General features: G+C 47.8%; 1 protein-coding gene across 2 annotated transcripts in view; it reads right to left on the reverse strand.

Moving 5' to 3' along the window:
- Positions 1–639: 639 nt before the first annotated feature.
- LOC146019871 (E3 ubiquitin/ISG15 ligase TRIM25-like) overlaps positions 640–20,887 on the reverse strand; it is a 46,212-nt gene continuing 25,964 nt past the window's right edge. Inside the window, exons 3-4 of one of the 2 annotated variants that reach the window (XM_083152494.1) lie at positions 8,394–8,531; positions 640–3,647 (exon numbers count right to left, since the gene is read on the reverse strand). In XM_083152494.1, coding sequence (XP_083008620.1) covers positions 2,084–3,646 — 1,563 coding nt within the window. In that variant the 5' untranslated portion in view covers position 3,647; positions 8,394–8,531 and the 3' untranslated portion in view covers positions 640–2,083. Of the gene's footprint in view, positions 3,648–8,389; positions 8,532–20,887 lie in introns of both variants that reach the window. The other variant, XM_083152495.1, reaches the window with a different exon arrangement.

Genomic DNA, 20,887 nt, shown 5'->3' on the forward strand with positions numbered 1-20,887 from the left:
CACACTGGGGAATTATTCCATGGTGAGCGGCTTGTAAATGGATTTGTTGCTAATCGACAATCAGCGTAAATTTTGCAGCAAGTTGCCCAGAGGGAAGATAGAGGTTGAAGCCCCCCACCCCCACATACACGCCACTGATTTACTACAATCAGTCAGTGCACACCCAATTACCCCCCGTTGGTTGCTCCGTGTATGCTGTCTTATACACCCCAATGGTTACACTATCACACTTTGACCTTGCCGTATGGGAGCTGCAGTGTCTCCATCTGACTGTGGCTTCTGTAGCTGACTGCATAGGAACGCAGCTGCTTGTAGTGACACCGGTGCCCATCCCGTGACCTGCTCACTGATCGCCCTATTGTTCGGTGCTACTTCCCACCTCCCCCCTTCTCTTCCACCTTTCTAGTACAGTCTGACTCATAGCAGTTCCTTTCTGCGTACAATCAGTGGAACACCGGCACCGATGTGTGTGTGTGGGGGGGGGGGTGTAGGTGGGTGTATGTGGGGGGGGGGGGGTTTCAAACATTTTTGTACATGCGCAGTTGTAGAGTCATCGAAGTGCCCATCGGCATTGTGTATGTCTAGAAATCGTGCCCACAATGTACAATAATAACACACGACACTCATGTAACATGCATCTATATTTACTCTGTAGAACCAAGTACAGTATCATCAGGGGTAACGTCCTATCCCCATACATACATGTAACATATACATTCCTTCTATACAGACAGTGCTGGGAGATCTCAGACAGGGGCCACCATCAGATGCATTTAGCTCTCAGGCCTCTACACGCCCTCCTGTAACGGACGTCACTGCCTTTCTCCTCCTGAGCCTGGTGTCCTGAGGCAGAGGTGTTGCCCCAGTATCGGATACAGCGGTCCTGTGCTCTCTGATTAGGCTACAATACAGAGAGCAGATCTGTACATATAGAAACATGACTGAAACACAGAAAAAAACTTAAAAAATAATAACGAATCTATATAAAAAAAACATTCTCTATCTTTCTGAGGAAGCCGCTGATACTATGAGAGGCGGGCAAACGCGTCAAAGCATCTATACATCGGGGTACAAGCATTTCAAGAGGAACCTCTTCGATTGGACTTAACGAGCACTAACAGCCGGCACTTATTACAGGGTCCCTGGAGAGAGCTGCAACTTACAGGATAAGCACCAGCAGCTGGGGGACACCGGCAGCAGGTACAGCATGATGCATACAGTGATCTAGTGCTTTGGTTCTCAACCTTGGTCCTCAAGAACCCCCAACAGTGCACGTTTTCCACTGGCAGGTGCACAGGTGCACTCATTATTCACTGACAACACATTTTAGTTCACCTGTGATTCTGTGCGGAGACCTGGAAAATGTGCACTGTTGGGGGTCCTTGAGGACGGAGGTTGAGAACCACGGATCTAGAGGAACCAAGTGTAATATGCTTGTCTGACCAGACGATAATAACTACGGCTAGAACATCTTTATATGCTTGAAAGGAACAAGTATTGTCATAACATCTGACGAAAACACGGATTGGTTAAATGAACAGAACTAACATCTACTAACGAGAACATTGGACTGTGCGATACTAACTCTATCCCCAACTCTCAGATGAAACCGTGAAAGCTGCTTGAAAGTCTAAGCATAGCTGAAAAGAAAAGTAGTTTTAGGCTACGAAGATCGTAGTATAGGATATAAATTTTTATATGATATGTTTTAATTGTATTTCCTGATTTTTTTTTTTTTACTTTACTGGTGAGTACAGTGTAAGAGATAAATACATTTGTATATAATTATTCTCTCGCACCGTTTTCTGTATTTCTAGGCCATTCAAATACCCTGTGAGCACGGTGTGGGCTGCGCTGTAATCAGGAAATACAGTAGCGCTGTGTCTATAAATTTCTGCTCACACCGCCTAAAGCCGCAAGCAGAGATCAAACACTGAGCAGCTTTCAGGGATTACCACGAGGAAGGGTCTGAACCTCGCAGCTAATTGCATTCCTGCCCAAGTACTTAGTAACTGTAGCCGGCAGGGGTACAAATCAATACAATAATGGGGACTGATGTTGTATGATCACCTCATGAATGCATTTAGCTTTTAATCCGAACCCAGCCATCAATGGTTACCCTAAAAGCAGGATGCAGGGGCTCAGTGAAGGTGGCGGAGAAGGTATACAGGTGTCTGATGGGGTCACACAGCTGGTAGAAGGACAGACGCCCAGCCTCATAGTCTAGGTATATCCCTACTCTCTGCACAGGGGACTTCAGTTGTAGGTTGTTGCGCACTGAATTGTGCACCACTGAGTAACCTTTATCTAACATACACAAACACCAGGACTTGCTACTGAATCCAATTTGTGATGGCTTTCCTTTCCTCTGCATACTAGTATACGCTACTCCAACCCACCAATACTTTGTTGTGCTGACTCCCACTTCCCAGCAATGTTGTCCTGAGACAAATCTTGCACTGCTTAAGACCTGATGATAATCTATAAACCTCACTGTAACTTGTGGGTAATTTAGGTCTATATTGGATGAAGATGCAGATTTTAAGTCCCCTGATACAGAGACGTAATTATTAGCTGTGTTTATATCAAGTAACAGATCTGCTACCTCAGGTATACAGGAGAATCGCTTTGCAGCAGTCAGAATATCAGATAAAACCGAGTGCAAGGTCACTGAGATCAGACACTCGTCCAGATCACCCGCAGGATAAGACTTTTTAGCATCACTTTCTAGGGTATTTTCCTTCTCATATGTGTCCGATTCTCGGTCCTGTAAGACAGTTAGTGGGTCAGTTGCATTACACAGCTCCTTAATGTGACCAATCTCCTCGCACAGCTTGTCCTTCTGGGCTTCCAGCTGCTGGATCATATCAGAGAGTTGCAGAGAAATCCTCTCAGTTTGTCTGGCCTCACTCAGGACCGTCCCCTCCAGGACGTCCAACTTCCTCCTAATGTCCCTAAACAAGTCAGTGACTTTCCCTGTGACCATGGCAACTTTCTCCTGTACCGCTGTTCTCCGATCCTGCAGACTCTGGACCTGTTCCTCAGACCATGCTCTGTTTATGGTCAGTTTCTCCAGGAGGTTCCTCAGCTTCTCCTGCTTGGACTTCATGGCCTCATCCAGAGACTCCACCTGGTGTCCTTTGTGTGATCCTATTACACAGCAGGAGACACAGATGCAGGCGCCATCCTCACAGCAATGGTACTCAAGACGTTTCTTGTGAATTTGGCATTTCCTATTGTTCAGTGATGATGTTGGGTCAATTAACACATGATCTACTGACTTGTTGTGTACACTCAGGTGGCCCTCACACAGGGACATCTCACACTGCTGACACAGCTTCACAGCCGGTACAGGAATGGCCACACAGTAGGTACAGAAGATCCGGGTGTCCTCCGGCTCTGGCTGACTACATAGGAAACTTTCCACAATGTTACACAGCTTCCTGTTCTTCTCCAGTGCCGGACGCTCCTGATATTCTGCTCTGCACTCTGGACAGAAATAGCCCCTGGCCTCCTCCTGTGTGTCTAGCACACTCACAATACAGAACCGACAAAAGTTGTGCCCACATCTCAGGGATACAGGGTCAGTATAAGTGCTCAGGCAGATGGAGCAGCTCAGCTCCTCTCTCAGACACACAGACGCCATTCTGCAACAAAGCAAAGAAAGTAAAACTAGTGTTTGTTAGAGGTGGAGGAGCAGTTGTGTGCATTAGGGACAGTGGAGGAGGAGGATGAGCAGGATTAATATTTGGCAGAGTTGGCCTGAAAAAGGGGCTTATGGTAGTTTCATCTACAGCACTAATATTAGAATACTGTATGATTACATTTGACAACGTACGTTTCACTTGTGCTTGCCTGTTAGGCTAGCATAATGGTGAAACGTACGTTGTTAGGCACACATTTTATACAACGCTACAGTATGTTGGATTAAACATTTCCTCTATTTTCTACATCACAACAGTATTGGTCGGTTGAGTATTGTTTTCGTTTTTGGCACCACATTAAAATACTGAGCTACACATTGCAATCTACAGATCTATGTTTTGTGATGGAATTCCAATTTGATTGTACTAATGTTATATAAAATAGTTAGGCATTGTACAAATGTTAGTTGAAACTGTTGGAAGAATGATTTGTTTAATGTGTTATATTTGTACATCCCAAGTTTTAACATAAACAAATCATGCTATTGACTTGCATCAGACAATGCATTGGAGGGCATGAGATGGAAGAATATCTTAGAAAATCAGGGACGTGCAGTCAGGGGAGGCAGTGCCTCCCCTGTCATTATTGAGCAACATAATAAAAGAATACAAAGCAAATACTTATTATGTATCATAAATATATGCTTTATATTATTATTATCATTTTTACCCCGTTTTTTTTTTTTTCCTTATCTTTTTATTACATGATTTTTCACTTTACAATCAATACATTTACATGCTATCATCGTTTACCTTCCCGGTAATTGCTTATGCATAATACATCACTAATTGCATTTATAACGACACGAGCACCACAACAAAAAAGAAAAAACAAACAAACCGAAAAAAAAAAAAAAAAAACCAAGATGGATTGAATAATTAAGTAAACCCCCCCTCTATCCTAATGCAGGAATCGCCTTTAACCGGGCTACTGCCCTCCACTTGCCCTAGCTGTTGGACCCTTATATTCTCCAGAAGCTGGGGCCTTTCCAAGTTGGTTTCCCCCATTTATCCTTGATATAATATAACTGCCCCCCTCAATGCCCATATGTATATGGGGGAGGGAGATTGTTACATTCTAGCCAAGGTGCCCAGGTCTTGCTGAATGTTACTGGTTTATCATCCACGATACTTGCTAAATATTCTAAGTGATAGATATCCCATATTGATGCTGAAATCGCATGCTTAGATGGAGTCCTTATTGATTTCCAATGAAAGGCAATCTTTATCTTTACCGCCCCACACATAAACCATATTATTTTTGCTGATGTTTTGATATTTCTGGGATGTTTTGAGGTAATAAAAAGTAGCTGGGTTCCTCTGGTACTTGGATTCCTAATACCTTTTCGATCAGTTCTTGTATATATGTCCATATCTCCCTTATTTTAGGGCATTCCCAGAAGATATGGGTCAGGGAACCCCTCATCCCGCACTCCCTCCAACATTCATCTGACGTAGTCGGGTACATTTGAGCCAATTTAGTGGGTGTCCTATACCAACGTGTATACATTTTGTATGCATTTTCTCTGTATCTAATTGAAGGGGAAACCGATACTATATTTTGTTTGATTTTATCCCAGCCATTATTCTCCAACTGAATTCTCAGCTCTTGTTCCCATGCCATTTCTTGTGCTACTCGTCTCGGCATTTCATAATTGAGTAACAGTTTATAGACTGTTGAAATAAGACCTTTGGAGGTGGGTCTTTTGTAACATAAGGTTTCCACGACTGTCTTATTCCCCTGACTATAACCACCTAATATCGAACCATGGAAACTCCATAGTTGTAAAAATTGATAGAAACTATGTGTGGGTAGACTAGGTTTCTCTTGTAGCTCTCTAAAAGAGGGGAACACCTGTGACTCTACTATTTCATTCATAAATAAAAAATCTTTCACTGACCAATCCTTAAAGTATAATTTATCCTTTCCCGCTGGGAAATTAGGGTTATCCCTTAAGGGTACTAATTTAGGGGGGTTAGAGATCAATTCATACCGTTTTGTTATTCTGTCCCAAATATTTGCTATCGTAGGGAAATTACATATCGTAATGGGTCTAAGTTTACGTGGTATCCATAACATTGTTGATATCGACTGCATTTAAAGTAATTCCGACTCCACCTGTACCCATCTTCGAGACGCCGGGTTAGAGTACCATAATATTGCCTGAGCCAGGTGAGCAGCTAAATAATACAATTGAATGTTTGGGACCCCTAAACCCCCCTCTTTGCTAGCTTTTTGTAAAATTTTCAGTCTCACCCTCGGTTTTTTCCCTGCCCACAAAAAACGAGTAAAACAACTTATGTAAATTCTTTATCGTGCTGCTGGGTAATGCAACTGGAAGGGCCTGAATCAAATATAATAATCTCGGAAGTACATTCATCTTCAAGGCATTAGCCCTCCCCGACCATGAACTATACATCTCTGACCACCTGGTTATATCCTTTTGTAGGTCATTAATCAATCTGGGATAATTTGCTTGAAAGAGATTATTATAATGCTTAGTTAAAAATATTCCCAAATATTTAAAAAAAAAAATTTCCAAAAAATTGATACAATCCAGATATTTGATTTTTCATTTCTTGGGACAGATTTATATCCAATACTTCTGTCTTAGATCAATTTATCTTAAAATTCGAAATATCTCTAAATTTCTACAGGATCTGGAACAGAGCAGACAGTTTACCCCCTGTTTTTATTGGTTTAAGAGGCACCAAGAGTGGTGCCTCCCACTGACAATGTTAAGAGCCAGAAAATGGGGGCGGGCAGTGGGCAGGGCAAAGCACCAGGCTTTAAAATCCCATTCAAGAAAGCTGTAGAAACGGCACCTGTAGAAGTGTCTCAGTGACAGGGACGTGCTTTCTGCCTATATGAAAGCACGCCCCTGTCACTGAGGCAGATGTGATTGGGCAATCACATCTGCCTCAGTGACGGGTGTGCTTTCATATAGGCAGAAAGCACGTCCCTGTCACTGAGGCACTTCTACAGGTGCCGTTTCTACAGATGGAGGTCTGCTGATTCTGCTCCATGCTGCCGGACGCCAAGTTCAACTCCTGCCCGCAGGCTCCTTACTGCCTGCTCTCTCTTCACTACGATCGCCTGCTGGAGCTCTCCTCACTGCCGGTGCCCTCCTTCTTGCTAGCCGCAGCCTATTTTGATGTGGACGCCGGACGGAGAGGAGCACTGCTGGGACAGAGCAGTGGGTGGAGACTAGAGAGATTGGAGGGGAGCGGGCTGGACGAGGAGCGGACGCACACGTCAGTCGTGCGGGAGATGGCGGGATGGGAGCGCAGGGCCGAGTCCCTCCAGCCAGAAGAGTTACTGTGCATGCCTCCAGTCCAGCGCCACAGCGGGTGCACCCAGGGGAGCCGAGAGAGGGGGGGAGCGGGTACTAATTACCCGGGCCCACACTTGCTGAAGGGGCCCCGCAGGGGCCCTGGTCTGACCCCTCCCTTCCCCCTCCATCCCTCCCGAGTAGCAACAGTAGCACACACTTCTACAGCATGTGCTGTGCTGACAGCAGGCTCAGCATGAGTGTCTCACTGACAGCGTGAGAGGTCATGCTGAGCCTGCAGTCAGCACAGCACATGCTGTAGGTGAGTGCTGCTTCTAAAATTACAGTTTTTACAGTTTTCTTTCACCCTCCTCTAAACATTTTGGGGGCGTGGCCTAAGTGTGGGAGGTTCCCACAACACACACTTAGGCCACGCCCCCAAAATTTTACCGGGGCCCGGCATTCCTCTCGACTGCCCTGGGTGCACCAACCATCACACACCGCGGAGGCAGAGGAGCTGTGCAAGCATATTTTCAGTGAATGAGGGGACAGGCAGTGTGACCAGGACCCATGAGGAGAGAGGCAACAGTCTGGAGCTGGCAATCGAAGACAGGTACCCTGTTCTACTCTTCCCCAGCCAGAACACGGCTATTAGGTTATAGCACAGCAGGGACAGCTTAATAGACTGCATCAATGTACCCCTTCAAGGCAGACAGTGACAGTCTTTTCCTCATTGTCACAAGCACAGTACAGTCAGCTTGCACCCAGATTGCTAACTAGAAGCCCTGCTGATAGTCACCCCTGTCATACTACCAGGATTTACATCCAGCCATGCCACCTCCTTTCTACCTGTCATAGTGGCCACCAGACTCTGCTATTCATAATTCACACTTGTAGCAGCCGCTCTGTGCCCGGGCATCGCTCATGTGCCACCTGTGGACTTGGCGGGGCTGGCTCATTGTATGTGCTGTGAGACCCTATAGTATTTACAGGGATACCCTATAGGATAGCATATCTGTGAGATGATGGGGCCTAATTAATAAATATCACATATTAAGTGCAATCTGGTGGTGGCTTGGCGCTGACGGGTCTATGGGGAGCGCTGGGTCCAGGTTGCTTCTGCGCTGACAGGCAGGAGCTGCTCTGCTGGTCTCTGCTGCTTATGCAGGTGGCAGGGCCCACACCTGCCTGTCAGCGCAGAAGTAACGCAGACCCAGCACTCCCCACAGACCCCGTTTGCGCTAGCTCCACCAAGCCATTGCCTCACCAACCACTTATCTCACCGCACGTCACTGTAGAAAATGTCTACTGCAGAGGTTAACTTGTGGGGTAGCCAGGACGGACCAGGAAGATAAAGCCGCAACAGTATTGCAAACTCATCCTGAGTGTATCCAAGTTAAAACAGCATCATACCTACCAGCGATGTTCGTTGTGGCTCCTTGTTAAGTGACAAAGACTCGTGGTGGCTTTTGGTTGAGAGATTGAAGTCTCAGTGATAGTCTTTAATGATGTGCTGTCCCGTGGGAGGGAGCAGAAAGCCGCTGATTCCAGCAACCTAATAGGGGAACAAGGAGAGACCAAAGTCATCACTTGGGGAAGGAGAGGAGAAGAAACTGTGACATATAGGGAACCTGCCAGCATCTATGGAGAACAGCACTAAAATCGGGTCCAGAAAGTGAACGGAGGATCAGGTCTTTGTCAGAAGCAAACATATTAGATCTGGGTGCTCACATAACTGCCATCACGAATAGCAATAATCAATATAAACACTGTATTGCCACAGATTTAAAAAAAAAAACAATTAAAAAATAAATAAAAGGAAATAGTGATCAAATTACCAAAGAAGCATATAGAATAATGGTTAATGAATAAAAAGATTATATCCAAGATACAGGAACACAATAAACAACATAATCTGCATAAAACAAACTAGTAAAAGGAAAGAGTTAAACACATAGGAAACGCATACAGTTTATAGTGGTTTAATCTGTATTAAATAATCCAGATTAGTTCCACAAAGTACACTATATATGTTTTATCTCTTAATTGGTATTATCAATTAGCGTAGTCACTTTTTGGTAGTTAGCTGTATCTAATCCTTCTGACCGGAAAGTATCACAATGCAATTTTATCAATAGGGCAGTGTCAGTACAGTATGTATTATCACTGTTATGTTGTGGTAAACTCCACCCTTGTCTGACATCACTGTCTGTTCTGTGGAGGGGAGAACGCTGGCCACTAGCGTTGTATAGGCCCCCATACACTACTAGGATTTGGTCCGATTTGTCCCGATTCTGCTGGGGAAGATCAAGGGGAATATGGTCCGACATGTCCTTTGGATAGCCCTTCTAACGGCCTACACACAGGGAGATTGCTGAGCGTTCTAAGCAATGCTAGATCGCACAGAATGCTCAGCAAGATTGCTCAGCACACAACGATGCACTGGGCCATTTGTCAGAGCCAGTGTTCTCCGATGAGAACACTGCCCTGACCAGCGTTTAACTATATTTATCCAGGATATTAATTGACGGGCAATAGCAACAAGCAGGGACACGCATCGCTATGGAGCCTAAACACGGAGCGATGTAAGGGCATTTTCTAAAGGATCTAGTGATCCTACAGCCATTACTTCTGTCTGGGATGATAAGTAAATGTTTAGATCTTTCGATATCTTCCATTCTATCAAGGTAAATTGGTAATTCCTCTGACCAAATCTAAGGTTTGCCAAGCTTCCTCTTTGTCATTCTTAGGTTCAGGATAAAAAGAGGATAGTAGGATTTCTTGATTCAGATGGAAAGCTGTAACCACTTTGAGTAATAAGGTTGGGGGTTGTCCTCCGTACTCTATCCGAAAACAGATTTAAATACGGTTCTTCTGCCTACAAAGGCTTGAAACTCACTTAGAGAGTAGTTGATAAGTTACCAACAAATTATGGGGGCGCGAAAAAAATAAGAGTGTGGGTGAGGGGTAGTCAGCCCCTTATAATACAGAAGAAAAGGTACACTGCGCTAAGTATTGAATAAATAACTTTAAAAATTAATATAATACTGTAATGCCAATTGGGTCTAGAATAAAATAGCATTTATTAAAAACATTAAAACAAGACATGATATAATTAAAAAATGAGCAATGCAACAGAGGGAACTGTTAGTTATTAATAAAACCAGTCTATACGGTACCGTATTTATAGAGTCCTGTAAGGAATAGGTCCGTTACCTATAGTACCTCCTTGGTTGAGAATAATATTTTGAAGCCAACTTGGTAATGACCAGCAATTAGTCACTGTTGTAGATTGTACAATGCTTCCAAAAAGACCGAGATGGGGGGGTCCTTAGTTATTGGGATAGCACTCCCTGGCTTGCTTTGGACGTGGGTTTTTGTCCTTTAGAAAAAGAAGAAAGATGGGTGCTGGCAAGTGGGCACAGTGAGTAAGGAGGCTGGTCCGGAGCCTAATACAGGTGGTAACAGCAATGTAGATATGGCTGGTATGAAGATTCCCTCTGATCCACCAACGTGTTTCACCGAAACTCACTTGCTCTTCTTGGTGACATAATTGCCATAAGAAATAAAAAATTTCCAAAAGCAGAAACTTGAGAGCAGCGTTTGTAAGGGTTCAAGAGGCTGCTTCATCAAAGAATTAAATACCAAAATCAAATCCCAAGGAGCGACAAAGGATTTGATGGGTGTACAAAGCTGTCTAACAGCCTTGCAGAGTTTCTTGTATCAAGCTTTCCTCAGCTAAATCTCCTATCTAGCGGAACGCTTATCGCTGCGATGTCTCCTTTCAGAGTTAAACCAACAAGTCTTATGAAAAACCATTCACCAACGAAAAAGTATATAACTTGCGCAGTCATATAATTGGTAAGATTTTCAGCAGACCCCCTCCCATGCCATCCATTTTCTCCACACCTTTTAATATGCTTCTGAAGAGACTACTTGCTTGCAACAGGATCTGGATTACCCGGTCTGACAATCCTTTCTGTCGCAACGGGTTCTCTTCCATCTCCACGCCGTCACACAATTTCCCTGGGTCTGAGTGATTGACCGGACCCTGATGTAGAAGATCTGGTCTGACTGATGAAGTCCATGGGTCTTTTAATGCCAACTGCATGGCGGTTGTAAACCATGTTCTCCTTGGCCAAAATTGAAATATCGCTATTACGTCTACTTGATGCTCTCCTAACGTCTTTAGGATACAAGTTATCAATGGAAAGACATATCCCATTAGACACTCCCATCATACTGAAAATGGGGCTCACGCATTTGTTCTGGGAAGAGAATTAACATGCAAAGAATGTGTCTACCTTCCGGTAGGAGTGAGTTACCATAAGAGTTCTGTCTGTTTGACCAAACCGGTGCACACATCAATTTCTGCATTACTGACCGATTCTTGGTTCCTCCTTAATGATTCAAAGGCGCTACTACAGTTACATTGAGAAGATTTTAAGAGGAGTACCCTTGATTTGATCTTGAAAATTACATCACTTTCCAGACAACTTCTGCCCCTTATATTTGATGACATCCAGCTTACTTTTTAAAGACCAGTTTCCTTGTCCTGTCTGTTTTGTGATGTGTGCTTCACAACCTGACGTGCTTGGGTCTGTTGTTGATGGAGACTTTACCTTTTTTTACTAGTTTCTTTTAGGGCACTATTCAATTGTTTCTGCCCCACCCACAGCAGTGTGCTCCTGCTGGTGGTATTCAATTGTTTCTGCTGACATGGGGGCGGTGAGAAGAAACGCGTTAAAAATGACCCGTTAGTCACCCATTTCAAAGCTCAAATGAGGCTTTTGCACCCATTAGTTTGGTTGGGATTAGCCGCTTTGCCCGCCTAAACTCGACCTTAATGGGTGCAATCATCAATTGAATATAGACCGGAGATAGAGTGCGATAGGACAACTGAATCCGTCCCAGAGACTTTACCTCCATACGTTATTTCATTTATGTCAGTTTTCAATGGTTTCTGCCCTTCCCCGCAGCAGTGTGCTCCCTTCGGCCGCATTCAATTGTTTCTGCCCACATGGGGGGTGGTGAGCTGATATGTGTGAAAAGTCACCCGGTTGAGCTCTCAAGTGGGACTTGGGCATCGCGGCTCAACCCAAACATAATGAGAGCAATATACCCAATAGAAAATAAACATGTAATTGAATATCACCTCATTATTTCCCGTCAGTTTAGACAGGAGACCGGTGCGATATAACAGTTGAATACCGCAAATATTATCAAACAACAATACAATAGTTACACATTGTTGTTATGATGCCATTTGTTGGAGGTAGCCAGTATATGACACTATACACGAGCTGTGCATAAGCCGGCATTAGATAGAGCCAAGCAGACAGGAGCAGGTGTGGTTAGTTAGCTGAGCCAGGGATATACTGTACATTACGGTTCTGCCTTCCTCAGCTGCTGATTAATACTGACAATCCTGCGGCACAGATAATAACCCCATACAAACCTTTACCTTACAAGAGCTGGATTCAGGGGGCTCTATGTACTATGTCTTGGAGAGAGAAAAAGTCGAAGCCAATCAGCCCCCAACTGCCATGTTACAGGATGTGTTTAAAATGACAGTTGTGAGCTGGTTGGTTGGTACTTGGAGGGAATGTTCTGCAAGGCTTAGTTTCTAGACCCATGGTCTTCAATTGTTCCTGCTAAAGAAAAACAGTTATAGGCCTAGTGTACGTCTTGGGGATTTGTGTCGGGTTACTATATGGGAAGTGGTTGGAAGTTCTACAGTGTCAAAGTCGACACAAAAAAGGTTGACACTGACAAATTTTTCATATTTTACCATCCACATGGACTACAACTGGGAATGGTAAAGTGTGCCGAGGGCAGCGAGCCATGCGTTACACTAATAAAAGGGCCATGTCGACAGGTGTCAACATTGACTCAAAAAGGTGAAAAACTCATCTTGACCTTTTCATGTGTCAACCTATTGACCATGTCAACCTAGTGCATGTTGATCTTTTTGTCAGTGTCGACTGCATATCTAGACACTGCAGACATTTCAATCCATCCCCTACAATACTATCCCTTTAAAGTAGGACACACAGGTTCTGTGGCTGATAGAACCAGGTGATGTGCAGGTTAGATACCAGCCACCCCAGAACCTGTATAGTGCATGACTGTCCCGGTGTATAAGGATAATATGGTACGTGTAGGCTTATTACCCCTATAATAAATAGTCTTGTTATAGCCGAGCTCTTCTCACAAATGGGCAAAAGGAGAAACAAAAAGGGGTTTCTTTCTTTCCAGTGTGAGTGTGTACATATAAACATACCATTATGCTGTGTATAACGCAGTATATAGCGAGGTACCACCCATACAATAACATAGAACAGAGGAATGGAACAATAGGTAGAACATTACACAGCTGTGTATGGGAAAGCGGATTCATAGACCACAGGAGCAGGTCAGCCGTAGGTACTATATACAGGTGACCACAGGAGCAGGCCAGCCGTAGGTACTATATACAGGTGACCAGAGGAGCAGGCCAGCCGTAGGTACTATATACAGGTGACCACAGGAGCAGGCCAGCCGTAGGTACTATATACAGGTGACCAGAGGAGCAGGTCAGCCGTAGGTACTATATACAGGTGACCAGAGGAGCAGGTCAGCCGTAGGTACTATATACAGGTGACCACAGGAGCAGGCCAGCCGTAGGTACTATATACAGGTGACCAGAGGAGCAGGTCAGCCGTAGGTACTATATGCAGGTGACCACAGGAGCAGGCCAGCCGTAGGTAATATATGCAGGTGACCACAGGAGCAGGCCAGCCGTAGGTACTATATACAGGTGACCACAGGAGCAGGTCAGCCGTAGGTACTATATACACAGGTGACCACAGGAGCAGGTCGGCCGTAGGTACTATATACAGGTGACCACAGGAGCAGGTCAGCCGTAGGTACTATATACACAGGTGACCAGAGGAGCAGGTCGGCCGTAGGTACTATATACAGGTGACCAGAGGAGCAGGTCGGCCGTAGGTACTATATACAGGTGACCAGAGGAGCAGGCCGGCCGTAGGTACTATATACAGGTGACCAGAGGAGCAGGCCAGCCGTGGGTACTATATACAGGTGACCACAGGAGCAGGCCAGCCGTAGGTACTATATACAGGTGACCACAGGAGCAGGTCGGCCGTAGGTACTATATACAGGTGACCACAGGAGCAGGTCGACCGTAGGTACTATATACAGGTGACCACAGGATCAGGTCGGCCGTAGGTACTATATACAGGTGACCACAGGAGCAGGCCAGCCGTAGGTACTATATACAGGTGACCACAGGAGCAGGTCGGCCGTAGGTACTATATACAGGTGACCACAGGAGCAGGTCGGCCGTAGGTACTATATACAGGTGACCACAGGAGCAGGTCGGCCGTAGGTACTATATACAGGTGACCACAGGAGCAGGTCGGCCATAGGTACTATATGCAGGTGACCACAGGAGCAGGTCAGCCGTAGGTACTATATACAGGTGACCACAGGAGCAAGTCAGCCGTAGGTACTATATGCAGGTGACCACAGGAGCAGGTCAGCCGTAGGTACTATATGCAGGTGACCACAGGAGCAGGTCAGCCGTAGGTACTATATGCAGGTGACCACAGGAGCAGGTCGGCCGTAGGTACTATATGCAGGTGACCACAGGAGCAGGTCAGCCGTAGGTACTATATGCAGGTGACCACAGGAGCAGGTCAGCCGTAGGTACTATATGCAGGTGACCACAGAAGCAGGTCAGCCGTAGGTACTATATGCAGGTGACCACAGAAGCAGGTCAGCCGTAGGTACTATATGCAGGTGACCACAGGAGCAGGTCGGCCGTAGGTACTATATGCAGGTGACCACAGGAGCAGGTCGGCCGTAGGTACTATATGCAGGTGACCACAGAAGCAGGTCAGCCGTAGGTACTATATGCAGGTGACCACAGGAGCAGGTCAGCCGTAGGTACTATATACAGGTGACCACAGAAGCAGGTCAGCCGTAGGTACTATATGCAGGTGACCACAGAAGCAGGTCAGCCGTAGGTACTATATGCAGGTGACCACAGAAGCAGGTCAGCCGTAGGTACTATATGCAGGTGACCACAGGAGCAGGTCAGCCGTAGGTACTATATGCAGGTGACCACAGAAGCAGGTCAGCCGTAGGTACTATATGCAGGTGACCACAGAAGCAGGTCAGCCGTAGGTACTATATGCAGGTGACCACAGGAGCAGGTCGGCCGTAGGTACTATATGCAGGTGACCACAGGAGCAGGTCGGCCGTAGGTACTATATACAGGTGACCCCAGGAGCAGGCCAGCCGTAGGTACTATATGCAGGTGACCACAGGAGCAGGTCAGCCGTAGGTACTATATACAGGTGACCACAGGAGCAGGTCAGCCGTAGGTACTATATGCAGGTGACCAAAGAAGCAGGTCAGCCGTAGGTACTATATACAGGTGACCACAGAAGCAGGTCAGCCGTAGGTACTATATGCAGGTGACCACAGGAGCAGGTCGGCCGTAGGTACTATATACAGGTGCCACAGGAGCAGGTCGGCCGTAGGTACTATATACAGGTGACCAGAGGAGCAGGCCAGCCGTAGGTACTATATACAGGTGACCCCAGGAGCAGGTCGGCCGTAGGTACTATATACAGGTGACCACAGGAGCAGGCCAGCCGTAGGTACTATATACAGGTGACCAGAGGAGCAGGCCAGCCGTAGGTACTATATGCAGGTGACCACAGAAGCAGGTCAGCCGTAGGTACTATATGCAGGTGACCACAGGAGCAGGTCGGCCGTAGGTACTATATACAGGTGACCCCAGGAGCAGGCCAGCCGTAGGTACTATATGCAGGTGACCACAGGAGCAGGTCAGCCGTAGGTACTATATACAGGTGACCACAGAAGCAGGTCAGCCGTAGGTACTATATACAGGTGACCACAGAAGCAGGTCAGCCGTAGGTACTATATGCAGGTGTCCACAGAAGCAGATCAGCCGTAGGTACTATATACAGGTGACCACAGGAGCATGTCGGCCGTAGGTACTATATGCAGGTGACCACAGGAGCAGGTCAGCCGTAGGTACTATATGCAGGTGACCACAGGAGCAGGTCAGCCGTAGGTACTATATACAGGTGACCACAGAAGCAGGTCAGCCGTAGGTACTATATGCAGGTGACCACAGAAGCAGGTCAGCCGTAGGTACTATATACAGGTGACCACCAGGGCCGGGGCTAGGGTGTCCGGCGCCCTCCTGCAAACCATACATTTGCGCCCTTTCACATCGCCATTGCAACAAGCTGCAGCCCGATTGTGGGAGCGTATACAACATGCGATCCTATGGAGGATCTCGGAGCATGTACATACACCATCTCAGTGCTGTGTCCGCAAAATGTTGCAGGCACTAAAGGTGGCCATACATGCTGCGATCCGGACATGACATGTCATCCAGGCATTCACAGAGAGCGCTACATGCCTCAGCGCAAGTGTCCGTGAGGAAGAGGGGGCAGGTCACAGGAGGAGGACAGTGTGTGCGCGGTACAGGGAGCTGCTCAACCTCTCCATACTGTCGTCCGCTGTCAGACAGGCGCTGTGGGCAGCGTGCAGGAGGCAGTGACAGTGAGGGCTGAGGCAGCTTTAGCAGAGCAGGGAGGGAGACAGCGCCTTTTCAGCATGGCGCCTCCCTGCTTTGCAGGAGCTGCTGAGTGGGTAGCGCCGGCCCTGGTGACCACAGAAGCAGGCCAGCCGTAGGTATTATACGCAGGTGACCACAGAAGCAGGTCAGCCGTAGGTACTATATACAGGTGACCACAGGAGCAGGTCGGCCATAGGTACTATATGCAGGTGACCACAGGAGCAGGTCAGCCGTAGGTACTATATGCAGGTGACCACAGAAGCAGGTCAGCCGTAGGTACTATATACAGGTGACCACAGGAGCAGGTCAGCGGTAGGTACTATATGCAGGTGACCACAGGAGCAGGTCAGCCGTAGGTACTATATACAGGTGACCACAGAAGCAGGTCAGCCGTAGGTACTATATGCAGGTGACCACAGAAGCAGGTCAGCCGTAGGTACTATATGCAGGTGACCACAGAAGCAGGTCGGCCGTAGGTACTATATGCAGTTGACCACAGAAGCAGGTCGGCCATAGGTACTATATGCAGGTGACCACAGGAGCAGGTCGGCCATAGGTACTATATGCAGGTGACCACAGGAGCAGGTCAGCCGTAGGTACTATATGCAGGTGACCACAGAAGCAGGTCAGCCGTAGGTACTATATACAGGTGACCACAGGAGCAGGTCGGCCGTAGGTACTATATGCAGGTGACCACAGGAGCAGGTCAGCCGTAGGTACTATATACAGGTGACCGCAGGAGCAGGTCAGCCGTAGGTACTATATGCAGGTGACCACAGGAGCAGGTCAGCCGTAGGTACTATATACAGGTGACCACAGGAGCAAGTCAGCCGTAGGTACTATATACAGGTGACCACAGAAGCAGGTCGGCCATAGGTACTATATGCAGGTGACCACAGGAGCAGGTCAGCCGTAGGTACTATATACAGGTGACCACAGGAGCAAGTCAGCCATAGGTACTATATGCAGGTGACCACAGGAGCAGGTCAGCCGTAGGTACTATATGCAGGTGACCACAGGAGCAGGTCAGCCGTAGGTACTATATGCAGGTGACCACAGAAGCAGGTCGGCCATAGGTACTATATGCAGGTGACCACAGGAGCCGGTCAGCCGTAGGTACTATATGCAGGTGACCACAGAAGCAGGTCAGCCATAGGTACTATATGCAGGTGACCACAGAAGCAGGTCAGAGGTAGGTACTATATACAGGTGACCACAGGAGCAGGCCAGCCGTAGGTACTATATACAGGTGACCACAGGAGCAGGTCGGCCGTAGGTACTATATACAGGTGACCACAGGAGCAGGTCGGCCGTAGGTACTATATACAGGTGACCACAGGAGCAGGTCGGCCGTAGGTACTATATGCAGGTGACCACAGGAGCAGGTCGGCCGTAGGTACTATATGCAGGTGACCACAGGAGCAGGTCAGCCGTAGGTACTATATGCAGGTGACCACAGGAGCAGGTCAGCCGTAGGTACTATATACAGGTGACCACAGAAGCAGGTCAGCCGTAGGTACTATATGCAGGTGACCACAGAAGCAGGTCAGCCGTAGGTACTATATGCAGGTGACCACAGGAGCAGGTCAGCCGTAGGTACTATATGCAGGTGACCACAGGAGCAGGTCAGCCGTAGGTACTATATGCAGGTGACCACAGAAGCAGGTCAGCCGTAGGTACTATATGCAGGTGACCACAGAAGCAGGTCAGCCGTAGGTACTATATGCAGGTGACCACAGGAGCAGGTCGGCCGTAGGTACTATATGCAGGTGACCACAGGAGCAGGTCGGCCGTAGGTACTATATGCAGGTGACCACAGGAGCAGGTCAGCCGTAGGTACTATATACAGGTGACCACAGGAGCAGGTCGGCCGTAGGTACTATATGCAGGTGACCACAGGAGCAGGTCAGCCGTAGGTACTATATACAGGTGACCGCAGGAGCAGGTCAGCCGTAGGTACTATATGCAGGTGACCACAGGAGCAGGTCGGCCGTAGGTACTATATGCAGGTGACCACAGGAGCAGGTCGGCCGTAGGTACTATATGCAGGTGACCACAGGAGCAGGTCAGCCGTAGGTACTATATGCAGGTGACCACAGAAGCAGGTCAGCCGTAGGTACTATATACAGGTGACCACAGAAGCAGGTCAGCCGTAGGTACTATATGCAGGTGTCCACAGAAGCAGATCAGCCGTAGGTACTATATACAGGTGACCACAGGAGCATGTCGGCCGTAGGTACTATATGCAGGTGACCACAGGAGCAGGTCAGCCGTAGGTACTATATGCAGGTGACCACAGGAGCAGGTCAGCCGTAGGTACTATATACAGGTGACCACAGAAGCAGGTCAGCCGTAGGTACTATATGCAGGTGACCACAGAAGCAGGTCAGCCGTAGGTACTATATACAGGTGACCACCAGGGCCGGTGCTAGGGTGTCCGGCGCCCTCCTGCAAACCATACATTTGCGCCCTTTCACATCGCCATTGCAACAAGCTGCAGCCCGATTGTGGGAGCGTATACAACATGCGATCCTATGGAGGATCTCGGAGCATGTACATACACCATCTCAGTGCTGTGTCCGCAAAATGTTGCAGGCACTAAAGGTGGCCATACATGCTGCGATCCGGACATGACATGTCATCCAGGCATTCACAGAGAGCGCTACATGCCTCAGCGCAAGTGTCCGTGAGGAAGAGGGGGCAGGTCACAGGAGGAGGACAGTGTGTGCGCGGTACAGGGAGCTGCTCAACCTCTCCATACTGTCGTCCGCTGTCAGACAGGCGCTGTGGGCAGCGTGCAGGAGGCAGTGACAGTGAGGGCTGAGGCAGCTTTAGCAGAGCAGGGAGGGAGACAGCGCCTTTTCAGCATGGCGCCTCCCTGCTTTGCAGGAGCTGCTGAGTGGGTAGCGCCGGCCCTGGTGACCACAGAAGCAGGCCAGCCGTAGGTATTATACGCAGGTGACCACAGAAGCAGGTCAGCCGTAGGTACTATATACAGGTGACCACAGGAGCAGGTCGGCCATAGGTACTATATGCAGGTGACCACAGGAGCAGGTCAGCCGTAGGTACTATATGCAGGTGACCACAGAAGCAGGTCAGCCGTAGGTACTATATACAGGTGACCACAGGAGCAGGTCAGCGGTAGGTACTATATGCAGGTGACCACAGGAGCAGGTCAGCCGTAGGTACTATATACAGGTGACCACAGAAGCAGGTCAGCCGTAGGTATTATACGCAGGTGACCACAGAAGCAGGTCAGCCGTAGGTACTATACACAGGTGACCACAGGAGCAAGTCGGCCGTAGGTACTATATGCAGGTGACCACAGGAGCAGGTCAGCCGTAGGTACTATATACAGGTGACCGCAGGAGCAGGTCAGCCGTAGGTACTATATACAGGTGACCGCAGGAGCAGGTCGGCCGTAGGTACTATATGCAGGTGACCACAGGAGCAGGTCAGCCGTAGGTACTATATACAGGTGACCACAGAAGCAGGCCAGCCGTAGGTATTATACGCAGGTGACCACAGAAGCAGGTCAGCCGTAGGTACTATACACAGGTGACCACAGGAGCAAGTCGGCCGTAGGTACTATATGCAGGTGACCACAGGAGCAGGTCAGCCATAGGTACTATATACAGGTGACCGCAGGAGCAGGTCAGCCGTAGGTACTATATACAGGTGACCGCAGGAGCAGGTCGGCCGTAGGTACTATATGCAGGTGACCACAGGAGCAGGTCAGCCGTAGGTACTATATACAGGTGACCGCAGGAGCAGGTCAGCCGTAGGTACTATATGCAGGTGACCACAGAAGCAGGTCAGCCGTAGGTACTATATACAGGTGACCACAGGAGCAGGTCAGCGGTAGGTACTATATGCAGGTGACCACAGGAGCAGGTCAGCCGTAGGTACTATATGCAGGTGACCACAGATGCAGGTCAGCGGTAGGTACTATATGCAGGTGACCACAGGAGCAGGTCAGCGGTAGGTACTATATGCAGGTGACCACAGGAGCAGGTCAGCCGTAGGTACTATATACACAGGTGACCCCCGGAGCAGGCCAGCCAAAGCGGGTACATATGACAGTGGGGGGGGGGGGGGGGGTGGCATACATATAACCCAATGCACACACACACACACACACACACACACACACAGAATACATGCACCCAACGCGCACACATAGCATACATTCAAACACACACACACACACACAGCATACTACAAGCATACATACACACAAAAACGCACACTTCATGCATATACAAAATAACACACACACATTTACACTG

Source organism: Crinia signifera, chromosome 7, assembly GCF_055691185.1.
Source record: "Crinia signifera chromosome 7, ASM5569118v1, whole genome shotgun sequence".
Lineage (NCBI taxonomy): Eukaryota > Metazoa > Chordata > Amphibia > Anura > Myobatrachidae > Crinia > Crinia signifera.